The sequence below is a fragment of the Mustela lutreola genome, chromosome 9 (assembly GCF_030435805.1).
Source record: "Mustela lutreola isolate mMusLut2 chromosome 9, mMusLut2.pri, whole genome shotgun sequence".
NCBI classification, from domain to species: Eukaryota; Metazoa; Chordata; class Mammalia; order Carnivora; family Mustelidae; genus Mustela; species Mustela lutreola.
Window position 1 is genome coordinate 9,441,356 of NC_081298.1, and position 13,962 is coordinate 9,455,317.

The 13,962-nt window shown below is 48.6% G+C and overlaps 1 protein-coding gene across 2 annotated transcripts in view; it reads left to right on the forward strand.

Annotated features, from left to right (window-relative positions):
• The window catches only part of ZFP64 (ZFP64 zinc finger protein), an 87,731-nt gene that overhangs the window by 61,288 nt on the left and 12,481 nt on the right, over positions 1-13,962 (forward strand). Inside the window, exons 1-3 of one of the 2 annotated variants that reach the window (XM_059132647.1) lie at positions 6,701-6,900; positions 12,205-12,354; positions 12,567-12,629. In XM_059132647.1, coding sequence (XP_058988630.1) covers positions 6,795-6,900; positions 12,205-12,354; positions 12,567-12,629 — 319 coding nt within the window. In that variant the 5' untranslated portion in view covers positions 6,701-6,794. Of the gene's footprint in view, positions 1-6,700; positions 6,901-12,204; positions 12,355-12,566; positions 12,630-13,962 lie in introns of those variants that run through there. The other variant, XM_059132645.1, reaches the window with a different exon arrangement.

Below are 13,962 nucleotides of genomic sequence, written 5' to 3' on the forward strand. Positions count from 1 at the left end.
TCAATGGTGTTTGGTTTTGTTTTGTTATGTTTACTATGACAGTGCTGTCGCCACAGACATCCTTGGATGCGCTCCCTTATGCACATGGGCAGATGTTTCCCTAGAGCACAGATGGAAAGCAGAATTGATAGATCACTGGCAGGGCGCATTTAAGAGGGGATTGCCGGACTGCCCTCTGCCGTGGCTGTAAACACTCACGCTCCCACTGGCAATGCATTAGGAGACCAGACTCCCCCCGCACTTGCTAGCGGTAGATGTTACCAGCATTCTTAATTTTTATTGATCTGATAAGAGTCGAAAGAGAGGAATTTATGGTTATTTAATATTCATTCCCTCATAGTGAGTAAGGCTGAATACCTCTTCATGGGTTGGTTGCCCAGAATCTGCTTTTAACAACATTACCAGGTCATTCTTCCACACGTGAAGGTCTGAGAGGCAGTGAAATCACAATCCGTGCCTTAACAAGGTCCCCAGGTGATCAGACGCTCATGTTAAATTTTGAGACACGCTGGAGTCAGAATCTGCATTTAACAAGGTCCCCAGGTGATTCTCACGAGCAGTCAGTGTGAGAAGTGCAGCATGGGGAGGAGTAGTCGGAGCATAGTATTATGTGCTTTTTCGCTAATATGGGTGTGTTTCATCTTCCCTGTTCAGACAAGATAAAAAGGGTATTTCAATTTATTTTAACTTACATTTCTTTCATCATAAGTGAACTCAGACTTTTTTTATTTTTTCAACTTTTTACAAGCCTTTTTTTTTCTGGGAACCAGCTGGTCACTGATGCTTCTTACTTTGCCTCAAACATCCCAGAGCTGAGCTTTTTTTTTTTTCTTTTTTTTAAGATTTTATTCATTCATTTGACAGACAGAGACCATGAGCAGGCAGAGAAACAGGCAGAGAGGGGAGGAAGCAAGCTCCCTGCTGAGCAGAGAGCCCGATGTGGGGCTCGATCCCAGGACCCTGGGATCATGACCCGAGCTAAAGGCAGAGGCTTTAACCCACTGAGCCATCCAGGCGCCCCCCAGAGCTGAGCTTCTTAAAGCTCGTTACCTCCTCCAGAAATGCTCTCTCTCTGGCTCTTCCCATGGCTGCCTATGACATCAGGTTTTAGCTCAAAGGTCACTTCTACCCAAACTCGGTACCCTCCTCTGTACCGCCCGGTCACTCTCAGTCCACATCACCCCATGTCATCTTGATTGATCCATCCTTATCTGAAATGAGCTCATGCCCTCACTCATTCATTCCTTCATTCGTTCTCTGGCTGCCCGGCTGGGTCTTGTCTGTCTCGCATTATCAATCTGTACTGCACACCTGGTACCGAGCCAGGCAATAGTGTGAACTCAAAAAACTACCAGTTGAAGAAATAAATTCCTGGCAGAGAAAGTAGTCTTTACACCCTCTCTGGGAGTCATTTATACCTGGATAAACATTTATTCATTCATTCATTCCTATATCCATAGCGGAGAAAGTCAGCAGAAAGGACAGAGGTCAGATGAGCAATGCCTTTTTCTCTTAAAAAAGAAAGCCATTACTTGAGCAATATTCAATGAGTCCCTTTGAATTTCTCACTAAATATACATATGTTGGTGCTCCTGGATGACTCAATCGGTTAAGCGTCCAGTTCTTGATTTCTGCCCGGGTCATGATCTCAAGGTTGTGAGATCGAGCCCCACTTCGGGCTCTGCACTGTAGAGCCTGCCCAAGATTCTTTCTCTTCCAAACCCCTCCCCCCCACCCCTGGACTCATGCTCTCTCTAAAAAAATAATACAGGTATCCTGAAACTGGCATGAAAGCCTAGAAAATCTGCAACTCAGAAGGGTTGGGTGAAATCAACACGGACTTGTTTGCTTCCAGTTTATTTCCATAGACAACAATATCTGTGCCGAGTTAATTGGAACCACCAATTCTGAATGAGGGTGAGCTATTAGTATACATGGTAACTATTATAGTAAACTAATACATGTGCTCTGTTATTATAAATAGTCTTGGTTGACAGAGAGTACAGCCTTGGCACTAGACATTGCTTTTTGTCCTTTGCATAGAGAAAATCTGTTTATCCCTGTAACCGTCCTAGCTATATTAGCATTGCCATTTTATTAATGACAAAACGGGAGTACACAGCAGCTTTCCCAAGGCCACACAGTCACAAAGCCAGGATTCCAACTCACACTGGCCCTAGAGTATATGTTATTTACTGCCTCTCAATCTTTAATCAATCTTTAATCTAAATGCTTTATAAAGAGATCTAGAGGGATAAGGAGAATCCTGTGTAATTCAGAGGTGCACCGTGTATCTCTTGGCAAAAGACTTGAGTTATCAGAATTACAGAGAGTTTCCATTTTTCCTTTAAAAAGGGACAAGCGGGGGCGCCTGGATGGCTCAGTGGGTTAAGCCGCTGCCTTCTGCTCAGGTCATGATCTCAGGGTCCTGGGATCAAGTCCTGCATCAGGCTCTCTGCTCGGCAGGGAGCCTGCTTCCTCCTCTCTCTCTCTCTGCCTGCCTCTCTGCCTACTTGTGATCTCTCTCTGTCAAATAAATAAATAAAATCTTTTAAAAATAAATAAATAAATAAATAAAAAGGGACAAGCGTTGAAAAATCTGACCTTCTCTTGAAAGGGACTACCTAATAAGCATTTAAAAAAAAAAAAATCAGGGGTACCTGGGTGGCTCAGTTGGTAAAGTGACTGCCTTTGGCTCAGGTCATGATCCCGGAGTCCCAGGATCAAGTTCCCCATCAGGCTCCCAGCTCTGCAGGGAGTCTGCTTCTCCCTTTGAACTTCTAGCATCTCAAGCTTGTGCTCTCTCTCTCTCTTTCTCTCAAATGGATAAATAAAATCTTTTTAAAAAATCAGGATGAAGATGATATAGAAAGAATGAGAAAGTAACTTATTTCTAGAGAAACATCCTGTGGTGAAAATATTTTGAAAAGCATGTTTGTCCATGGTTTTCCTTGCTCTGTGATTTTGTTGCTGAAGGACAATGAAAAGGAGGCACCTGGAAAAACCTCATTCTGCATGTTTAAACTTAGCAACAGAATTTTCTGATCTGTTTAAACACTGTCCAAGTACAGTGCATTTGAAATCCATCTGTTAACAATGTTAGTAATGCCTCCTCTTCAGTTTAATTGGCAAAAGCCCCAGGTTGATTATCAGGGAAGATGAAAATTTACAAGCTGGATTTCAAAAAACAGTCAACTTGTGTAATTGGTGAATGGGATTGCCAGTAAATGATACCTTTCTTTCACTTAGATCTCTAATCTATGAGTCGCATATATATGATATATAAAATAATTTTTATGTATTTTATATATTATATGTAATATATAAAATTTATATATATAATATATTACATGTAATATATAAAAATAACTTTTACATATTATATATATATATATATATTTTTTTTTTTTTTACTAAGCTTCATGCCCAGTGTGGGGCTTGAATTCACAGCCCCTAGAGGCTCATTCTCTACCGACTGAACCAGCCAGGCACCCCTATATATATATATATATTTTTTTTTAAGATTTTATTTATTTGTTTGAAAGAGATCACAAGTATGCAGAGAGGCAGGCAGAGAGAGAGGAAGGGAAGCAGGCTCCCTGCTGAGCAGAGAGCCCGATGTGGGGCTTGATCCTAGGACCCTGGGATCACGACCTGAGCCTAAAGCAGAGGCTTAACCCACTGAGGCACCCCAATGTCCTTACTTTTGTGAAAAGCAATTTTTGGTTTGTTTTTTGCTGAAGCCATACATGCAGGGAAAATGCAAATCAAGACCATAGTGAAATGTCATTGTATATTAATTCGACATCTGATAATACCGAGTATAGGAAAGGATGTGGCCGCACAGTATTTCTTACTTTGCTGGTGGGAATGTAAATAGGTGCCACCACTTTGGTGTAATCTCTTAAACAGTTCCCTACAATCCAAAAATGTGTACATTCACTTAACCTCTGACACTTTCTAGGAGGATCATAGATCATATCCACACGATTCAGAACGACCGGGATACAATTCAGGCGCCCATCGACAGGAGGACAGATGAATAAACTCCTATTTTCACACCATAGACTATAACACATCAGTCAGACAAACGACAGTGACAGCAATTTGGATGATTTTAGCAATATAATAAATGAGGGGGGATTCCTAGAAAATTACATACCCTTTTAAAGCTCTTTAAAAATTAAAAATGTGTTTTGTCTTTTGGGGTTTTTTTAAAAGATTTTATTTATTTATTTGAGACAGAGCGTACAAGCAGGGGGAACAGCAGACGAAGAGAAGCGGGTTCCCTGCAGATCAGGGACCATGAGGGGCTCCATCCCAGAATCCTGGGATCATGACCGGAGCCTAAGGCAGATGCTTAACTGACTGAGCCACCCAGGTGCTCCTAAAATTGTGTTTTTGAAGATTACATGTAGATGCAAAAGGGCTTGCTGAAAAGTTGAAGCAAAGAAGTGAAGTATGTGGGGTTTTTAGGCTGATGGCTGTAGGAGAGAGACGTAGGTTAGGTGTATGCTCCTGGCTTTGGGAGGTGGGTTCCCCGGTATTTATTAGATCCTAAGAAAACGGGGAGCAAACAAGCAGCCAAACAAACATAGCCAGCAACGGATCGGTAATGACCAGGTGTCATGTACCAAGGGTTAATCCAACTGTGTGCACCGGAGCTGGCAAAACACTATAAAACTATTAAGTATATAGCCACACGTACGCACCTCGGGCGGTATAAAGGGATATCCGATATCTCCCATCCTTCTGGCTGGGTTCACTTCCCCAGAGGCACCCACTGTTCCAGCTTATCCAGTATCCTCGTGAGACTTTCCACAAGACAGGATAAACATAAGCACAGACCTATGTTTTCAAGTGGCTTTCTGTATATGTGTACCTTACACGCACATCCCAAAGAAAAGTTTAAAAGTTTCTTTAAAAACAACAAGAGGGGTTCCTGGGTGGCTCAGTGGGTTAAGCCTCTGCTTTTGGTTCAGGTCATGATCCCAGAGTCCTGGAATCAAGCCCCACATCGGGCTCTCTGCTCAGCAGGGAGCCTGCTTCCCTCTCTTTCTCTGCCTGCCTCTCTGCCTACTTGTGATTTCTCTGTCAAATAAATAAATAAAATCTTTAAAAAATTTAAAAAATAAAAACAACAAGAAAGGGGGGGCTCTAAAATTTAACCCAGGGCCACTTAGCTGGCTCAGTGGGTAGAGCCTGCGGCTCTTGATCTCCCTGGACTGAGTTCAAGCCCCACGTTGTGGGGTAGGGAGTACTTTTCTAAAAAGTCAGTAAAATACATAAATATATAATTAAATAACTTAACCTTAAGTGACATCACCAGGCATTATACAGCCATCCCTAAAATCCATTCACCATGTGAAATGGAAGTTGGAGAAAAATAGCTGAGGTTTTGGAAAAATGTAAAAATTGTCTTCTCGCAGGCCTTGCCCTAGCATATGCTAACGGTAGCCCCGCAAAAGGCAAGTTAGAGCGGCTGTTGAACCCCAAGGGGCCGCCCAAGCCACGGGTCAAAGGTCAGCAAGGGCGCTGTTAGGTACACGGACTGAGGCCTCTGCCGCCCGAGGATTCAGACCGGAACCTGAGCCTTTTCTAGCAAGGGCCCCCACGTGATTCGCAGGTTTGGATAAGCTTAGGGCATAGCCCCGCCTTAAGCAACTCCCCAGTTTGTAGAAAGTAAACACCTGAGGGATGTAGGTGGCTTCCTTGCTCCCTGTTGGATGTCGCTCACCTGGAGCAAGGAGGGTCCCCCTCGGGTCTCATCAAGGTACCAGCCAGTCTGAGCATGAACGCCGATTAGCTCAACCACCTCCCCCCCAGGACCACGCCTCAGTCACCTGCTGGGCGGGCCCACGCCCCTGTGGGCGGCGAGGCCTCCCGTGCGTGTGGTCCGAGACCCGGAGCGCCCGAGTCACCGCGCGCGAGGGATGGGGTGCGGTTTGGGGGCGTCTTATAGAAATACAGATTACTGGGCTCTGCCGCGTGAAGCCAAAACTTTCGGAATCTGCGTTTTTAATGGGCTCCTCAGCAAAGCGGTTCATCTGCGGTTGGAGACTCTCTGGCCTCATTTAAATTTTAAATACGAAGACGGTGGAGGCCGTGCTTCTCAACCTTGGCTGCACATCAGAATAACCTGGGGAGCTTTAAAAAAAAAAAAAAAACAACCACCCCAATGCCCAGGTTTCGGCCCAGACTAATTAAGTCAGAATCTAAAAACACGGCCTGTGCCGCAGCCGCGGCAGTGGCCTCGCCTGGGAGCTCGTTAGAAATACCGAAGCTCAGGCCCCACCCCAGACCCACTGAGTCAGAATCTGCATTTTAACGAGATCCCCAGTGAATCGAGCGCACATGAAAGTTGGAGGCGAGCTGTGCTTCTGCAATTTTAATGGGCAAACGAATCACCTGGGGATCTCGTTAAAATGCAGACACGGTTTCTCAAACTTTAATGTGTATGCGAATCACCTGGGGAGCTTGTTAAAATGCAGATTCTGATTCAGCGGGTCTGGGGTGGAGCCCGAGAGTCTGCATTCCTAACGAGCTCTCAGGTGCTGTGGGCTGCAGGGGCGCGGACCACTCTTCCCCCGGACCCCCGAGGTCTTGGCTCCGGGCCAATCAGCCGTCAGGGTTCTTGATAAATCGCCCCGCTCGGCTGAGGAGCAGAATTGCCAGGACATGCGCGCTCCAGCCGGGGGAGCGGGGGGGGGGGGGGGTAATTTCCGAACTCCGGGAAGCGGTTGTGGGAGGCAGGCCACTCGCAGCGACTCGCCGGGGGCCGCGCTCTTCTCGCCATGTCGCGGCGCAAGCAGGCCAAGCCTCAGCACCTCAACTCCAAGGAGCCGCAGCCCGCGCGCCGCGAGTTCGCAGAGGCTGGCCCCAGGGTGGCGGGGGTCCCGGGTGAGTGGCGCCGGGGACGCCCCGCCTGGCCGCTGCCGGCAGTTTCTCGGACGCTCGGGGGGGACCCGCGCGGGTGCGGGGCTCCGGGCGTGGAAGGGCGGGGGAAGCCTCCACCTCGAGCGCTGGGGCTGGGACCTCGGCGCCCTCGCTCAGCGCCTTTGTAAGTTACACCTCCTTGTAAATTCTGCCTTTTGGGATAAACTGTGCCGCTCCCCGCAAACGCTGGTACATCGTGGTTTTTCACCCAGACACGCTGGGAGGGTGCTCCGAGACCCCTTCGGAGGGCCCTTTTCGCGGCGCGGCGCGCCGGCGCCCGGGTCCCCGACCTCCTCGGTGCTGGCCTGGGGCGGCGCGCCTGGAAGGTGGGCGTTCGGAGACCCGCGTCCGGGCGGGGGGAGAACGTCCGAGTTTCCGCCGGGCGCTGGAGCTAGGTGCTGGGGAGAGGGCAACAGCGGTGAGCAAGCAGACAGAATCGGGTTCTTCTCGAGTTTATGGCTGAGTGGGGTCGAGAAAAACGGCCCTCGAGATCGAAGGGGGAGGCGTAAGGTGCGTGAGGGGTGAGCGATGGAAGCAAAACCTCACCAAGCTGGGAAGGGAAAGATGCGGCAAGGGGGGAGGGGGCACTTCGAATGCATCGTCCAGGGAGGGCCTCGCGGAGGTGGGTATCACTGAGTAAAAAACCCGAAGGTTCTGGAGGAAAGGCTTGGAGATGCCGGGGGGTGGGGGGGGCAGGGGGGCCGGTGATGGTGGAGAACATTCCACGCAGAGGGAACAGCAAGTGCCGAGGCCGGGGACGTCAGGCTGCAGCCTGGGGGAGGGGGGCTAAGGGCTCCAGGTGAGGACTTCCCTTTAACTTTAAATGAGGCTAGAGAGGGAGGAGTGTGCCACGGTCGGACTTGGCGGGCTGACCTGGCCGTCAGGGGGCTGGTGGAGGTGGTCCGGGTGACGCCCAGGGGCCCCGGATTACCCTAAACCCTGAGGGCAGTATTTCTCACCCTGTGGTCAGCCGAGCCTCGGTTTCTGAACAGCCTGCAGGTACGCAGCTTCGCGAACTCGCTAAATTCCTCAGTCTACCCTGGGCACCGCCCACGTTGGAATTTCTGGGGCGGGGGGGGGGGGGGGGGGATCTGCATCTCTAAGGCGCTTCCCTTCTGATTATCTTGCCTTCAGATAAAGATAACCTCAGTTCCCACTCGGTCTCCTCTCCCTTCCTCTCCCCCACGTCCGCGGTTAAGTGATAACCTCCTAGTTCTGGGTGAACTTTTTCCTCCCTCTCCCCTGCCTGCCCTCGGCCCAGAAAGGGACCTGGGGGATCTCGGGTCTCTGCCAGTAAGCCTCCGATCTCCAGCAGTGCAGGTCGCTGGGCTTTGATGACCACACACCCAAGGAGGTAGTGGAGGGGAGAGGTGTAATGAAACTACTTTAGAAGTAAGAGTACCTAAAACCAAAATTGGGCTGGATGGAACTACCATTAACCAAAAGACCAGACCTGCCTTTGTCCCCAAGGACTATAATGGACACATGTTGAAATGGGAGGGGGGGCAGGGTCCCTGCTGATTCTCTGCAGAAGAGGAACTTGAGAGTGTAATTGGGGGTGTTGAATCATGGGGGGACGCGATTATAAAAGACAATAGCCTGAATGACCCCTGGCTGTTACTCAGTGCCCTGGGCTCCTTTTGTTCTTGTCTACATGGCTGTGAGGACGCCTCCAGGTTTAGAAGGCTTAGGGTGTTCTCCATTGTGAGGTACTGGGGTGCCCCCTGTGGGAGCAGGACACAATCAGAATTAAGCACCAGCCATCCCTGGAGAGAAAAAGCAACCCACCATCTGATGTGGGTTTTCCGCCTGCATTTTAGGTCTGTCCCGCTGATCAAAGGCCCACCTCCTTTTGAGTTTGTCTAGGCTTCCCCTCCAGCCCCAAGGTTAGCAGGAGTGGGCCACTGTTAACTTGCAGATGGCTTTGCAACTCAGGTTTTGGAAGAAATAAAATGGAGCAGGTCAACTGGTAGACTTCAGTCATGATCTGTCTGTATTAAAAAAAAAAAAAAGTGAGGTAACCTTATAAAAGGTACAGTGGTTGTTCATAGGGTTAAAATGCCCACTGTACTATACTGGGTTCTGTATGTGGCCCACCCCCTCTTTCAGACTAGAAGGGTCTCTGCCCCAGCTGCCCTGTTTTCAGGGAAGAGTGGGCCTCCAGTCTGGCTTGGTTTCCTGGGTGTTTAGAAGTAAAGAAGTCTCCTTGGGAGACGCGGGAGGTCCTCTCCTCGGGAGGCCCTTCACGGCCCTCCATGTTCAACCTGGGTGACCCTTTCTAGCACTGGATTGTCTTTAGGATTTTATTTTTGAGGGCGCCTGGGTGGTTCAGTGGATTAGGCCTCTGCCTTGGGCTCAGGTCATGATCCCAGGGTCCTGGAATCAAGCCCCATGTCAGGCTCTCTGCTCAGCAGGGAGCCTGCTCTCCCCCCCACCCCCGCCTGCCTCTCTGTCAAATAAAATCTTTTAAAACAATTTTTTTTTAAGATTTTATTTATTAGAGTATGAGAGGGGAGAAAGTCAGAGGGAGAAGCAGACTCCCCGTGGAGCTGGGGCCCTAATCCCGGACTTGACCCCAGGATTTCAGGATCACGACCTGAGCCAAAGGCAGTCACCTAACCAACTGAGCCACCCAGGCACCCTAAAACAATCTTGTTTTTGATAGCAAGAGCACGAGCAGAGGGAGAAGGAGAAGCAGGCTCTCTGCTGTGCAGGAAGCCCAAGGACATGGAGCTAGATCCCAGGATCCTGAGATCATGAGCTGAAGGCAGACGCTTAACCAACGGTGCCAGGAGCCCCCTGGATAGCTTTTTTTTTTTTTTTTTTAATCACTTTAACCCATCAGTCTCTTCTGCCTGGTTGCAAGTTTTTTATGGCACAGTGCATTTCCCTCCCTTGCAGAACCCAGTGGCTCATGTACACACATCAATGAACAAAACGTTCAAAACTTCTAGCCCTGCAACCTTCATCTCTGAGCCAGTTTCCCTTCTCAGAGCCGAAGGTTTCAAAAGTGTGGTTTCCAGATCAGCATCCGTGGGAACTTGTTAAAAACGAAAAATACCAGCTCTACTCCAGATCCACTGGATCGGGAACTCTAAAGGTGGAGCCCAAGCCACCTGCGCCTTCACAAGCCCGCCAGGTAATCCCAATGCACGTGTTGAAGCATTGCCTTGGCATTGGCCTAGGAATCACCTGGGGATCTTGTTCCAGTGCAGACTGATGCTGTTGACTGGGACCTGAAGTTCTGCATTTCTAACAAGTTTCCATGTTATGCTGATGTTAGAGCTCTAGGGACCACCCTTCAAATTGCAAGGGTTTAGAGTAGATGATGGAATCATGGGGCCTCCAAAGTGCAGGTTCCTGGGATCTACCCTTAACCACCCCCCACCCCAAGTTATCCGAGGGTGAGCACGGGAAAGCTGCACCTAAAATCCACAATCCAAGTGACTCGGATACAGGTATAGGGGCTCTCCTGGACATTGTAGGATGTTTACCTACATCCCTGGCCTTTACCCTCTAGATGCTACAGTCACTTATGTGTGCGCACATAGGACCATCAAAAATGTCCCCAAGCATTCCCAAATGCCCCATGGGGGCAAAATGGCCCTTTGTTGAGAGCCCCAGGGTTAGGTCACTTGTTCAAACCCTGTTAAGGGGCTTTGAGTACCACCACTATTTAGACGGGAACTCTGCAATCCTATATTCGTGTTTACAAGGCACAAGCTGACGTACTGAAAATTTACATCATACTGAAAATTTACATCATTCTAACCCTGCTCTGCCACGTAAACTGAGGCTCAGAAAGGTTACGTTTCAGTTAATAAGTAGCTAAGCAAGGCCTGTGTGAACACACGCCAGTGTGTTCACTAGCTTCTCGTAGTAAGAGGTTTACCTGGACAAAACCTCTCCCTGTAAACAGAATCCACCTTCCCTACCTGGAGCGAAAACCATCCCAGCCTTTGGCCTCTAATTTATAATTTATATACTAGTCAGTATCTTTTTTTTAAGACTTTAGACATCAACAACACCTTTTTATTCCTTGGATTTAAATCTGTTTGGAGAGAAATCACTTTGTAATCTTTCAGGAACGCTTTTTTATTACAGTAATTTTTAAACCTCCACATTAGATTGAACCACATGAAACTGACCATTTTGGCCCACAAAAACGTCAAATGTCCCCTGATTCTACCATAGTAACAGAATATGATGCCATGAACTCCCGTGTACCTGGGGCTGGGCTTCAACAATTAATCACACGTAGGCAGGCTTGTTTCTTCTGTCCAGCTCTTCCCCTGCCCTGGATTATTCGAAGCTTCATCCTCACACCCAAAAAAAAAAAAAAAAAAAAACCCACTTTAGTGTTCATGCTTGTTGTGGTCTTCAGTGGCTCTTACAATATGTTTAAATCAGGATCCAAGTGACCTCTAGATACTGCGAGTCATCTTCTCAAGTGTTTGAGTCTGGTTTTCAAACCCCACCCCCCCAACATCCTTTTTTTTTTTTTTTTAAGATTTATTTGTCAGCACCCAGAAGCAGGCAGAGTGGCAGGGGGAGGCAGAGAGAGAAATAGGCTCCCCACTGAGCTAGGAGCCCGATGTGGGACTCGATCCCAGGACCCTAGGATCATGACCTAAGCCAAAGGCAGTGGCTTAACCCATTGAGCCACTCAGGTGTCCCTCCCCCTCCATCTTTTAAGTGACTTGCTGAAACAGTGGCATTTTGTCCAGGAGACCAATGGTGCTTGAAGTGTGGTCTGTGACCTACTGAATGGAGACCAAACAAATTCAGAAATCGAGTAAGCTTTGAAAAATAGCTTAACCTTGCAGGACCAGCCTTCTGTCCTCTCTAATGGCATGTGTTTGTTTTGTCTTATTTCATTTGTAATTTGTGTTCTATTTTATAAAAATAGCAGCCACTGATGGATTGGAAGATCTTTTACAAACTAAGCTTTTGCTAGATCACCTCAGAAGCCACTGTTGCAAAGTTTTGCAGCCTGGGTCTTGCCAGTTGGGTCTGTTCTGTTTCCATGTCCCTGGTTCCCTGTATTTTCTGGAAGTTGGTAGTTCAAGAAAGGACTTAAGGCCAGAGCATACGTGGCTTTCTATTTTTAATGAATTTGGGGGTTTTTTTGGTTTTAGTTTTTTTTTGTTTTTGTTTTTGTTTGGTTTTTTTAGAGGTGATGGAGGGAAAACAGTCCTGCTTCTACTGTAAGACTTACCATGGTGGTTGTATCTGAGAAATTAACCCTTCTTTTTGTGTCCATTTCAGCTTCAGAATTAGAAGATAATGTTCCCAAACCAACGTGTCCCTCCACGGACAGCAGTGATGCCCAGAAAGCCCCTGCCTTGGCACTTCCCTCAGAGTCCAAGGAACAAACGGTGACGCTCGGAGAAAGGACCTTCAACTGTTGCTATCCAGGTGAAACATGAACTTGGACGGGCAGACCCCTCCCCAGTGGGCACTGGCGGGTGAGCTCTGCCCGGCTCACCTGCGGAGTCCTGGCCCCGCCCCCCGCACACTCACAGCACATGCGCAAATGCATCCTAAGCATCTTGTGGCGTCTGATCAGGTTTATGGGTGCTTCCTTTTTGAGGCTCTATTTTGAGAAAACCTGGGCTTTTTTCTTCTAGGTTGCCACTTCAAAACTGTCCACGGCATGAAAGACTTGGACCGCCATCTGAGAATCCATACGGGTAGGTCTCCATTCCTTTGTTGGAAACTTGAACGTTGAAGGAAGTGGCTAGGAGTTGGAGCGTGCTGGCCTCGCGTGCTGGCCTCGCGTGCTGGCCTCGCGTGCTGGCCTCGCGTGCTGGCCTCGCGTGCTGGCCTCGCGTGCTGGCCTCGCGTGCTGCACAGGATGGAAATGGTCTGTGGGGTGGGCTGCGGCCTCAAAAGTCAGAAGCTAGGGGGTGCGTCCGAGGAAAATCAGTCGTGGGGATGGGCTCATGGCTGTTCTGAAAGGCCTTCTGAAGAAGGTTCTTGCCTTGACTTGCTATCGGTGGCTAGCAGTAACCAGACAAGACCAGGAACATTCCAGCAGGGGGAACAGCAGGTGCAAAGGCAGGGAAGGTGTGCGCTAGTTGGGGAGATTGGTGAGGACAGGCTACAAAGAGGCGGTGTGGCTCTAGTAATCCTCAGATAAGGTCCTGTGTGTCTGGATGGCTCAGTGGGTTAAGCGTCTGCCTTGGCCCAGGTCATGATCCCAGGGTCCTGGGATCGAGCCCTGAGTTGGGCTCCCTGCTCACTGGGGAGTCCACTTCTCCCTCTCCCTTTGCCCCCTACCCATTTGTGTGCACTTGCTCCCCGAGGCTCTGTCTCTCACAAATCTTTTAAAAAAAATAAAAGTACTAAGGTTGCTTCTTAACCGTTCCTTGAGCAGCCAGCTACTGAGAATAAGAGAAATAAGATTTGCTGTAGCAAAGAAATTTCTATGCTGTATAATCAGGGTCTGCACACTACAGCCTGCAAGCCAAATCCAGCCAAATCCAAGCCAAATGTCATCTGTGGCTGCTTTGGCCCCTTACGGTGGCATTGAGTCGTTGCCCGAAAAAACTGCAATGGACAAAACTGAAGGCGGTTACTATCTGGCTCTTTCCAAAAACCTTGCCTACCTATTGGTCTCAAGTGTAGACCCTGTACGAGTCTGTGGAAGTTAAGATTGTGGTCTCTGGGGAGCCTGACTGGCTCTGTCAAGAGAGGACGCCCCTCTTGATCTTGGGGTTGTGAGTTCAGGCCCTACATTGGGTATAGAGAGAACTAAAAAAATAAATATAAAAAATCAAGGGGTACCTGGGTAGCTCAGTTGGTTAAGCATCTGGTGGTGATCAGGTGGTGATCTCAGGGTGCTGGTATCCAGCCCAGCATGGAGCCCTGTGCTCAGCAGGGAGTCCCTTTTCCCTCTGCCCTTCCCCCCACTCATGTGTACTTGTGTGTGTACAGTCTTTCCCTCTAAAATAAAATCTTTAAAAAAAAAATTTAGGGGCACCAGGGTGGCTCAGTTTAAGTGTCTGCCTTCAGCTCAGGTCA